Source organism: Sphaeramia orbicularis, chromosome 20 (assembly GCF_902148855.1).
Source record: "Sphaeramia orbicularis chromosome 20, fSphaOr1.1, whole genome shotgun sequence".
NCBI lineage: Eukaryota > Metazoa > Chordata > Actinopteri > Kurtiformes > Apogonidae > Sphaeramia > Sphaeramia orbicularis.
Genome location: NC_043976.1, coordinates 10,510,731 through 10,523,772, shown reverse-complemented (window position 1 = coordinate 10,523,772; position 13,042 = coordinate 10,510,731). Strand labels below are relative to the sequence as shown.

The window sequence follows — 13,042 nt, the reverse complement described above, 5'->3', positions numbered from 1 at the left end:
CAGTTTTCCCTTTTAGAAAACCTCATTCCACTCTGTCTCAGCTGTGTTTGTGTCCGTGTGGAAGGTGTGGGGGCAGGGGACCACCTCCAACCCCAAAGGATGCTTAATTCCCATGTGGAGAAGCCAATCTGGGCAGGTCAACACAGTTCTTTTTTGTCCACTGTACTTCCTCCTGGTTCACATCAACAATTCCCCCTGTGGAGGTGCCACCTGCTACATTTCCACTGTTCACTACTGTTTTCTAAATGTTTAGTATCTAATGTATTCCTCTTTCCTATACGAAAGCAATGTGTATTTTTGGTGGTTGATATAAAAGATTTGAAGGGTCTTCTTCAATCTTACCTTTTTACATGACAGCCAGTCCTCCTCCAGCAAGTCCTCTTCCAAATCACTTTAAAATAAAATAAAAAGGTGAGCAAAGGCAGATAAAAGTTGAGGCTGTTATATTTGCTCATGAATGATTGCATGTTGCTATGTTACTTCTGCTGCCAAATATGCAATGTAATTGCCCATGTCTGTTTTTTAGTTTATCTGACTATCAGCAGGATTAGGAGAAAAAAAAAAAAACTGCTCATATTTTCAAGTGCAGTGGTGGAGTAGTAGGGCATGGGCCAAGGGGGAACCCATTAAATCTTGGAAAAGATCCATAAAAAGGGGCAGAGGTTGGATTTTTTTTCTCTACTTTTTCTAGCAGTGTGAGATCAAGTGTTTGATAGATTTACAATACTGTGGGGCCTCGGCAGACGTATATGCTCTACTGAGTGCCTTTCTGCTGTGAAAATATCAAGCTCTCCATTCCACCATCAGAAAAAACTAGTAAACTGGAAAGCCCTGACTCCTAACAGTGGTAAGAAGAGTCAAGAACATCATATACAAAAATAAATGAATATCCATATATACACTTTCAGTACTTTTTTGTGCAATTCCCTGTGCCGTGTTTCAAATGTTGACTTTATAGAGTACTGACATATTTGTAAGTTGAAGACAGTTTTGTAAATTTTCAATAAATTAACCTTGAAGACTACTCTGGGAATACATACCTTTGCCATGGCATCAGTCATTCAAGTAAACTAACTAAAAACATTTAATAAAAGGGTGAAAAAAAAAAAAAAGTCTGCCCCTACTACTGGTTTCACGCCAACATGTGGTAGGTTCATCGTTGGCTCATGCCCTATTCTTCCACCTAGTTTAAAAAAAAAAATGGTGCTCTTGTTTGCACAATGATACTAACAGACAAAGAACAGTAGCAAAACCAAACATCTTTGTTAAAGGTGCGGGAGACTTTCATGACCAACTTTTCATCAAATCTGTAAAACCTCAGTCGTAGCCTAAGTATCACGAATCTGTAAGTCTTTCTGTGATTACTCACCTGAATCTCTTGCATTACAGAGAACAATTTTGAAGTGTCATCCACTATAAACAGTCCATGTGTTTACAAACAGAGCTGGGAGGTAACTCGGGCATCTTCGGAATTTTGTTGCGACGTGCATTGTGGGAAAGGGAGGTTCGCGCTGCCGCTGCACCGTATGATATTATATGGATGAAACAAACATGACGCAGAAACGGCTGAAACGGTGGATGAATATGCAAAGAGAGAAGGGAGCCCCTGCCGTTTCTGCATCATGTCTGACAGGCGGCAGCGCGAGCCTTTGCTTCCCACAATGCACGTCGCGACAAAATTCCAAAGATGCCCGAGTTACCTCCCAGCTCTGTTTGCAAACACATGGACTGTTTATAGTGGATGACACTTCAAAATTGTTCACCGTAATGCAAGAGATTCAGGTGAGTAATCACAGAAAGACTTACAGATTCGTGATACTGAGGCTATGACTGAGGTTTTACAGATTTGATGAAAAACTGGTCACGAAAGTCTCCCGCACCTTTAAGTAAACATTGTAAAAACACTGTACTTGTGCACATCAAAAGTCACAAGTCATTCAGTTCCCCAGAAGTTAAGGTCTTTTAATACAATTCGATTTTTGACTGAAATTAGATGATTTTTTTTTTTTTCCAATTTTGACAGTTTGCATATTTCATTCTGTTGTTGAAGAGACAGGTGAACATGACAAAATTACTCACCTATCAATATCATCATTTTCACCCCTTCTCCTGCGTGAGCGCTCGGCACCGGGTTTATCATATTCATCAAAGTCGAAATCTGCAAGAGAACAGATATCTCATTTACTACAATTGTTTTCAACTACACAAAAATCTATGCTAATAAATCACACAACACCACTGTCCTTGTATGTCAGTTATAAATACCAAACTCACTGACACTTTAAGACACAGTAGTAACTAGTATATATACAGTTCAGATACTCTATTGGGTAGGATCACACAATGGAACAAAATTAAAGTGTGTTATAATTGATAAAGCTGCAGAGATTGGACAGATCCAAAACATGCAGATTCATGTAGTTGCCCTCCCACACGTCCTTCCATACCTTTTTCACCTTCAAAGACTGACTGAAAGACAGAACCAAAGTCTAAACCATTATCCTCATATTCCAACAATAACATCTCTCCTCTTTCTATCACCACCGTTAACCCGCCCTCCACTGTGGCCATTCAGAGAGGTTAAAACATTTGCCACTTGACAGGGTTGGAGAAAGTATTACAAAGGGAAATGAGAAAAAGTGGGAAAATTAAGATTGGTATTTGAATGACAGAAGACTTTAGATATTCTCAGAACACCTTTAAGAGAGAAAAGGCCTCTTGTCCTTAATTCCAAGTGTAGCTGCTCAAACAAGAGAATTTGAGTCTGTCTTTGCCAGTCAGAGACATTGTGGTATAACAAAGAGGTGAATAAAGTTGCATTTGTTGAAAGTGACCAAACTCAAACTGGAAACACATGAAAAAATGGGGGACACATTAAATGTAAACCTCTCTCTGCTTCTCTCCTACAATGACAATGCCCCCCCCATCCATACATACTAGGGATGGGAAGATTATCCAATACACATCGATACGCTAACATGTGCGTGCACGATCCGAGTGCACCGGTAGAGAAGCTGCGAGTGAATGAAAAGTTGGGAATGATATTGCGATGCATTGGTTATTGAATATTTGTATCGATAAAATTCGATCCATTCAATAGAATACATTTTTACATGCATTTAAAAGTGTTACTATTTATTTGGGTAAAGTTTTTCTTCCCTTCAGACCCACGTTAACGTGCGCCGCAGATTTGCAGATGTGTACACTGCACACTAACAGTCTGAGCTCCGTGCATGGACTGTGGCACAGCCGCCGCAGATGAATACTGTAATGTCCATATTTGAAACTGACAGGCATAGAAGGAAGGTGACCACATGTGGCTTCTGAACGTGTACTTCTTACTATATCAGTTGTACTCAATACTGCCATACATACAGAGATACTTCCTTAAACAGTGTCATACATATCCAACTGCGCATCCCAGAATACCTTGCGCGGGTGTCTCTTAAAGTGACAGAATCTTTTTCTGTTTTACCTACATTACAAATACATTACATCACAAATTGATTCAGCGAGGGAGCAAGAAGTTGAGTGTTAGAAACATGCAGAGAAATGACTTTGGAAACAAAGTCCTAACTTTTTCACCTGACTGAATGTGAGGCATGTGTTCTGAAATTGAACTAAAGCCACTTTGTAAAAAGTCATGGTCTTATTTGATAAATAAATAATCAAGCTCATTGAATTGCACTGCATTTTTTTTCCCAGAATGAATGTGTTCAATCAGAATGTGCTTAATTGCTCTGTATCGTGATTTGGGTGTGAATCGTACCGCTTCGCATTGTGAGATGCCACAAACGTACTTTTAATATATATAGGATTGGAGATGCTGTGTCGAGATGCGTATCGTAGCGGCCTTACAACTAAGATTCCCAACCTTAATACATACATAATTACTTGGTGACACTTTAGAGTTATACTAAGAGTCAGAGAATGTTTTTTATTCATTATAAAAGTCTGGTGGGACAAATGGGACCACCTCAGCCTATGTTATTAATGTAAACTCAGCAGCAGTATGTACACAAAAGTCTCATGTAAACCTCATCTATATATGATACTATAATAATAATCTGGGTCCCTACAGGTTTCTACAGGTTAAATTTACAACTTTTTAAGACCTTTTTAAGACTACTTAGAACAGAATTTAATGTCCATTTCACCGCTATACTGGAAAAATTTGAGACACCTAGTATTTAGGAAAAGTATTTATTTCCTCCAATGCCTTGATTTCCACTGTTCCAAGTCATTTCTGACCAGGGCTGTAAACTTAGTGAAAATTGGTTCCAAATTTCAATAGGAATTGTCGGGTTGGAACAAGTGGAACTGAGTAGATTAACGTTACTTTCTTTGCAACTTCGGCATTTCATAGATACATTTAAGCAATGTATGGCAGTTTATAACAACATAACGTAAGACCTACCATATCAAATTTAAAATCTTTTAAAGACTTTTTTATGACATTAAATGTAGATTTGTATATTTAAGTCTTTTAAGACTTTAAGACTCTGCAGGAACCCTGAATAATGGTCGAAAATGACGCAAAAATGCAGTTTTCTAGTGAGATAATAACAAATAATAATAATAATAATAATGATAATTATACAGAACCGAAGAATGCAGAATCTACAGGGAAATAGGTTGTAGTTTGGTTGTAACTCACCTACATTTTACAAGAAGTGAGAAAATAGTGATTCAGATTGTAGATCATGATTCTATCTCGAGTCATAGCCTATGTTGTTCTGGCCAAACCCTACAGTCTCACTCTCCACGTAACAATGTAAAACATTTCAAGACAATTTTGGAATGTTCAGCTCACAGTAAATTGAACAACAAAAATTAAAACCACATATTAAATCTTTTCATAAGATACATTTGTATGTACACACAAGCATGACTGACCCTTGTTATACACCTGTTTTTGCTGTCAGAGTGATACACAACAAAATGTACAACAGAGCCAAACCTTGAACCATTTGCCTCTGAAACTACAAGAATGCAATCGGAACCCAACAAAGATAAGCTTGGAATTAATGTAAACATCACAAAGTTTGATGCTACTGTAAAGGTTTACATGCCAACTACTCAGTAACCAATGTTTGCTTTTAAGTACAAAGCAAACGTCATTTTATCTGTTCTCAAGCTAAAAACTGCACTGTGTGCTTGCACCTTTGTCCCAGTAACAGACTGGTCTGTACGTACTTACAGCATTTCTGCATACATCTCTGCCCACAAAAGCATTGAATCCGATGCTCTCAAAGATCCACATTGTTTGTATTGCCCTGCACATTTAACACAGGTCACTGCGGTCTGAATAGGACCGATCAACAAGAAAGGGAGGAACAGTAGAGTCTCTTAATCTAACTCCATTTTAACAACACAGCAAAAAAGGATCTTGTTAAGTAAAGTGTCACAGAGTGGATTATATAGTACAGGACATAGTACATAGTACAGTACATATAGCATAGGAGTTGAGAGGTATGCAAAGTATGGAGGAAACAATAGTGTTGGAATGGTGAAGAGAACCAAGGCAACTTTGCGAGACTCTGTGATACAAAAGCAACCTAAAGTCACGAGAATACAAAATTATAAGCAACGTTTCAAGGACAATTTTCTTCAAATAATTGAAAGGCAGCTAATGGATAGCCACTTATTCCTCAGGCATGAGCCAATTAATTTCCTAGGGGGCAGCCCAAGTTCTGGCCCAAATGGTCAACAGAAGCTGGCCCTGTTGATTGTTCATTATAATGTCCTCTTTTAGTGAGGTACCAGTTCAGGTTCAGAAGGTGTTAAATTCATTTATTTAAGACAAATACAATGATTAGTGTAATTTTCCACAGTCTGTGTTTTAGCTGCTATTAGATCTCAGCTCATAGGGCCATGATTAGGAGACAGACACAGGAAAATCACTACTAAATAAAAAATGTAAATATTGTAAATTTTGGGTACAGTTAAACTGACAATGTTTTTAGTTGATTATTTGTAGGCATCTATAATGTCATTTCAACTTACGGTCTGTTTACAGCAGTGCATCACTTCATGAACTGCTGTGTTTGTCCCCTAAATTAGACCATATTATGTAAATTGCTAATTTATCTTCACCTGAACAGGCCAACACAGATAAAGAATGGACAACAGAAACACAAGGTGTAAAAATGTGAAATACCTCATTAAAGCTATATTCTATATCAAGGGGGATCCATAATGAGCCGATTTGGCAGATGCAGCTGGAACTAATGCTACTTAGCTAATGACCTTTAGTTATCCAATAACAGACTTGTTTTTTTCTCCCATTTGTTTTCAAATCGTAACCACTTACTAGGGATGCTCCGATACCGATACGCGTATCGGGCATCGGCTCCGTTACTCAGTGTGTGTACTCGTACTCGTAAAAGTAATCTGATACAAATGCACCGATACCACTTACGGCTGTGTGACATTCACAGTTCAGTGCAGCAGGTGCACGGCGGTGGAATAATGTGTGGGGAGTGTGAAGAGTGTGGAGATTTTTCGAAATAAGCGACGGTGATAAAAGTAACGCTGAGTGCAAGTAACGTTAAAGACACAGACAGATACGGACGCAGCGTTCTGTCCATCCCCTGCGTACATTCCATCCGTTTTCCAGGTGCTGGTGGAGCCAGAGAATACCACCGGGTGTACAGAGCGGTGTGGACCGCCGCCAGCAGAAGTGAAAACGAAACTTATCACTCATTTCACTTTTCTCTACCTGCTGAAGCTAAGCTTTTAAACCTTACTAGTGAAAACGCTGCAATATTAGTATCACATAAGAGTTGCCTCTGTCGTCTCCATGTTTGTTATTACTGACTTTCTTCTTCTTCTTCTCAAAAAAACTTTACTCTTCTTCGTGGTATTTGTCCAGTATGGTTAATTAAGAGCAGCGCCCCCTGGTGGATTAATTGAGAAACACTCATTCCAACACATTACATGTCAGTAGCAGCACTTTTTTTCCAGTCAGACTAATGACAACGACAATAAAGCACATTCACAAAAGGAACTAACAACTGGAATGGGATTATTAAGTACTCATATCAGTACTCGGTATCATCAAGTACTTATACTCAGTCTGGAAAAAAGTGGTATCGGTGCATCCCTACCACTTACCAACTTCATCCACTTCCTTTGCGGTTTCTCATCACATGGAAAGTGGCAGAATGACAAGTGAACATATTTTTTGGACTCTGGGACATAGTACTGCACCATATTAGATACAGGGTAATCCGTATATGTGTACCCAGAAACAATAAATGCCACAGCTTAAAAATCAAACACCCTCTGATTCTAACACATTTTTTCCTGACAGTAGGTACTGTTCTTGCTGGTAAATTCCAACAGCAAAGGCTGACACATTTTCAAAACCTCTGACCATGTGTGTAAATGAAAATAAAATAGTCTTTTTTCTGTATTTGGCACAAGTTGCTTCATATTTATTTTGTTTTTAACCCAGCTGCATATTCTTATACTTCTGTTTTTAGTTGCATCTGTTATTCTTGATTTGATTTGACCATAAACCTGAGAGTGATGTGCAGTTGTGCTTGTTACAATGACTGAGAAAAATGCCTCTGGATCAAGAGTGGTATGCTGATGAAAAATATGTCCCATCTTGCCACACTTACGAGGGCGATTCACACTCACTGCAAACCCAGTGCTGGAATTTACTGTCTGGTGGAACTGATACCATCATACACTGTCATGATGACAGAGGATCTGGAGATAGGTGGGAACAGCTGTGGCGTGTAAGAAAAAACAACTGACTTAGGCTACAGCATCTTATTACAATTATTGAAGTAAGTTAATACAGTGGAAGTCATTTATAGTGATCAAATTCTTATATGGAACAAAATCCCTGGGACAGAAACATTCCTGGACAAATGCTGTTCAAATATTACACTTATAGTAATTAAATAGTTTACTTACAGTATTCATTTTGTCTCTTTTCATACCTGATGCTACTGCATGTGTGCGTCACAACTATTTTCTCTTTGCGAAAAATGAATGTGCAATTGTGGATTTTTTAAAAATGGTTTGATAATGTGAGATGCAATGTGTTTATGCTGTAGGAAGAAGGCTAAAAAGTTGACAACAAGCACAAAAGAGAACACTTAAGGTTTCCACTGTCTTGATGTGTTTAAGAAACTGCACAAGGAGGCTGCTGACACAACAATCAAACTAACCCTGTATTGATGTCATCGCCTATGACCAGGTAAGGAGGAAAAATATAAGCACTTGTATTCAGTTGGTGATCATCAGGTATTTCATTTGTATTTCATTATACATATGCTTACATGCATAACAGGTACAAAAACTGATATTTATCCACATTTCCCTTATTTGACACTACCAACTGCATAACGTAACTAGAAAAGCATTCAGAGAGCGCAGACCTCCACCAAGACAGATCTGTCTGCCCTCCCATCACCACCAAAATTTAATCATTTGTTCCTTGTGCCAGTATAAACATTTCCTGAAAATTTCATGAAAATCCATCCATAACTTTTTGAGTTATCTTGCTAACAAACAAACAAACACGCAAACACACAAAGCAAAGTGATCACAATACCTCCTGGTGGAGGTAATTAAACTCTATCAGCCATTTATCTTTTTTAGTAGACTTTCTGAGAGAAAACAAATGGAAGGTTTAGCTACACTCATCTATGTTACCAATATTGGTACAGTGACCAATCTGACCAGAGCAGATGTGAGCACTAAACGGTTTCCACTGTATATCATTTCCGTTCCTTAAGTGAAACAAATCAAAACAAAGGCAAGATCCAAATGTAGTGTAAATACAGCTATTAGGTTGGTTTGACATCAATTACCTAGCCTGATGACACTTGCTAGTTTATCCACAGCAATATTAGCTTAAGGTAGCCACTGAATTACCTATAGACCTATTGCCAAACATACTCTGTAGTCATATCAAATTCATTGCATATTGCCTTCTGTTACGCCACTAAAAAAGCAGAGGCACAAGAATATACACCAGGGCAAAATGCACATGTATAATATGGCACATATGCAAACAAATAAAAGTAATAGTTTTATTTGACATACTCTTAAATGATAAATGTCACTGTCAAAAGAGTATGTCCCTCCATAGCGGTTATCTATGCACCATAAACACCTGCTTTTGTATAAGTTCAAGATAATGATGCATACATATTCCCCTCTGCTTAATGGTCATAACAACGCAAAATAGATACATCTTAATTTGTGAGATATATATATATATATATATATATATATATATATATTTATTTATTTATATATATACACACACACATATACATACACATATACATACACACACACATATATATATATATATATATATATATATATATATATATATATATATAAAATGAAGCTTATATCAACAAGCAGCTTTTCAACAAATCAAACCGTTGAAAAATTGTTCATGCAACTGCTGAGAAATGAATCAACTTTAATCCAGAGGTCTTGTTTTCAGCAAGTATGTTCACAGCTTCTTGACATGTATTCCACAACAGACTCTGATGAAAACTAGCATGACAGTTCTCTGTAGTCCAGACACTGCTGTCCCTTTAATGAACTGTACAATGGCACATGTATACACTACAACATGTCTGCGTTGCGTGTGTTGTAATGAATTGTTTATATCGTGTCTATGCTATTTTACAGCTGCTAAATCTGTAAAAAAAACAAACAAAAAAAAAAAAAACAATAATTCCAACACATATTTTCATGCTATCTTACTTTAAATCAAGAGCACTGTGTCAAAGCTCCAGGGATACAAAAATCCAGGAACCATATTAGTTTGAGAAGATTACACAATAGACAACATTGCTGGCAAATAACTTTGTTCTTGCGTAAATAGGGGACAACTATAAACATTACCACGACTAATGTTAAGACCAGAAGACACCTAATACTTAAGAGATAGTGCTAATTTAAGACGGTATTAAACCAATGTAATCACGCGTAAATTAACAAACACTGTGTCAACATAAATCTTGATCAATCAATCAAATTTGTAAGCGAGTTTAATGTTTTCCTTTCCTAGCTAGTTGGCTATCAGTTAGCGTTAGCTGAGCGTTAGCTCAGTGGCTAACTATTTTTGCAACGCAGCTGCCGACAACCTCACACAGAAACATGAAACTTGTACTGCAAATGAATATGAATAAAATGGTTTAGGTTATCAACATTCTCCACGCTGCTTGATCATTATTTCATTTGCGGATAATTCGACCATCCAAGGATAAACTTCACCACAAGAGCTAATTGCGCCAAGCTAACATCCTCCACTTAGCAAGCTCACCGTCCATTTTAAGATGTATTTGATAACAAACTTAGTGTATCTTGCACTAGCATCGTTATATATTCATGTTTGTTGAAGGTAGCTAAAGCTAACTTGAGCTAACTAAGGAGTGTGTCCACTTTGGGCCTACTGTTACCCGTGCCTTAGTTTGCCTGCTAGCTCATTAGCTACATAGCTAACTTAGTATTCTCGACAAAGGCTGTTGAACTACTTACCCTGAGCTTTGGCTGTCATGATGCAAAACGCCTCCCACTTAACGCTGGAGTTTGACTACAAATCTGGAAACGGCATTTAATCTTTAGTATATCTCCGTCATGACTAGACAAAACGTGCGACTAGCTAAGTAACAGCTCCTATGCGGCAACGACATCTACCTACGACCAGAGTCCAAACATGGCAGATGTGTGTATGCAGCGATGATGCATTGTGGGTGGGAAACACCAGCTCCCCGGTTGGTTTGCCGCACAAGACACTGGCTGAGCATCAACCGTATGTGATGTAGGTTGTCTAGACTATAACAGGTATTTGCTGTAGATAATAACCTTTTTTCTGCAAATATAAGGCTTTACATTTCAGGACAATGAACGCGTCATTAAGTAAGATGTTTATAAGAGGATATACATTAGCTTACGAAACAGTTTACAAATCTAGAAATTCTGGTAGACAAATGTTATGAATATGGTTATATAGCCTGGAACACCCCCCTCTATGATATTAGAAATCAAATGTAGTTGATTACAACATTCATCTTCCATGGCCCTCGTTTTAATTATGTGTCTATTTAATGGCTCTCCCGAGTAAATAACTGTACTGGGCATTTCTGATTTCACACTGAAACAGTAACCTACTGACATTACTCCCACCTTTGTCCTCTCAACTCTCACTTTCTGAAAATTGGTTGCATTTAAAAGTAAAAATATGCCCTTCTTGATTTCAAATTTTCATGCTCCATCCAAGTTTACATAAATGCTTGGCCTCTTGGATTAATGGCCACTTTGGCTGGATTTCAAAATTGTGCTTAATCTTTATTCAAGTCACTCCTTTGATTTTTCTTCCCTGTAAGGTCAAATCCTTTTTATCTCTGAACAAATTTTTTCCTCTTTCGTGCCTGAGTCTGGGAGTCAGAGTTGTTGTCTGCGTCTACAGATAGACTGCAGCAGAATTCGAACCCCCAAATTCCTCCTGGGCTGACAAACGTCAACAAAGACCCCGAGAGACACCAAAGAGAGGTGAGCAGTGAACTGAAGCCTCATTGTATTGGCTCATTATGGGGTCCCGCAGTGAGGAAGAAGCTATTTTGTAGCACCACAAGGTCAATATCTGAAAGCCAGGGCGATGGAGGGGATCAGCCGTGAGATTTTTAATTTGAGAAAGCGTAAAGGGACTTTCCTTGTGAAAGACCGTCTGTGAATTCTAATGGACTTTGGGGATTGTACAGACAAGATGTTGAGTTGGCATATGTTTTTCTTCCTCTCTTTTAAAGTAATATGAAATATAATTTATTCACAGTATTGAAAGCTTCCTGACACTTCTGTGTTGCAGCATGCCGTATAAGTAACTGCTATATAGGTTGTCAGATATGTATTGAGTCCACAAGAAATTACATGCAATACCAACAAACTATTCAACCTATAGTTTGTAAAGAATATTTTATATATAGCAAAAAAAAAAGGCAAAATAAAAATACTCTCATAGGCATTTTTTTTCCCAGCTTCTCAAACTTAGACCTTTGTCATCCTGCATGCATCTTATAATGAATGAAGGTGAAACTCATATCAATATGTATTGTACAGCTTATTGATATTCAGTCTAAACAGCTGTTTCCAAAGCTGTAAAAGATATTTCTATGCTCCTTGGATTCACTTTCCCAGGAATTTAGATTTTACTTCCAAATAGATGTGAAAAGGGGAGCTGTCACACTCTATTATGGTGACCTCAATGATTCTGTGCCCTATCCAAATCCAGCGGTTTTCCATAACAATGCAAATTAAAGGGGGCAAAGCTGAAGGAGACAAGACTTATTTTCCAGCCAAAGGACAGAGGTTCTTTACAACAAACTTTGTCTGTACGCCTTGTATAGACTTTGATAGAATTGAAATGGTAACTTGGAGGTTGTTTTGAGACAATACTTTTTTGATGTCAATTCATAAGCATCAGCAACTTGAGAAAGAGATACTGAAACTTTGGAGTCACTGTAGATGTAGGACTGCAACTGATTCTGTTTTACATTAGAAAATATCTAATAATTTATAAATTCTTTATGCATTGTCTTAAGGGTGAGGGCTAGTGCTTTCTAAGACCTTCAAAATATTGCTTTCCTGTCAACAACAAGATGAGATTTCAACCTGATCTGGTGTCCCAAGTGGGAGTAAGTGAGCTGGAAGTAGTATGTAATCATGTAGCTTTGTCCAGAGCTTGTATTAGAGGAGACTTGATGTAAATAGTGGGATCATGGTAGAAATTGCAGTCAACTGTTGTTGCATGCAACAATGTAGTTACCTATTGAATATTTCAACCAGATGGCCCCTCAGTACTCTGCTATTGTACTCACTGAGAAAAACAGCATCAATTTGATTTGCCATGTTATTCTTTAAACAAAGGGTATAATAGTGTTGCATTATTAAATCTATTTAATTAAACAAGGCAGAATATTATTGTGGTTAATTGCAACCATGTATAAATTCATATGCAAAGCCTAGGCTATTTATTAATTATTCTCTTCATTTATGCACA

At 37.7% G+C, this 13,042-nt stretch overlaps 1 protein-coding gene across 3 annotated transcripts in view; it reads right to left on the bottom strand.

Moving 5' to 3' along the window:
• The window catches only part of rbm33a (RNA binding motif protein 33a), a 32,577-nt gene extending 21,855 nt beyond the window's left edge, over positions 1–10,722 (bottom strand). For all 3 annotated transcript variants that reach the window (XM_030123107.1, XM_030123108.1, XM_030123109.1), the window contains exons 1-3: positions 10,525–10,722; positions 2,080–2,158; positions 343–391 (exon numbers count right to left, since the gene is read on the bottom strand). In XM_030123107.1, coding sequence (XP_029978967.1) covers positions 343–391; positions 2,080–2,158; positions 10,525–10,543 — 147 coding nt within the window. In that variant the 5' untranslated portion in view covers positions 10,544–10,722. The remainder of the gene's footprint in view (positions 1–342; positions 392–2,079; positions 2,159–10,524) is intronic.
• Positions 10,723–13,042: the final 2,320 nt, after the last annotated feature.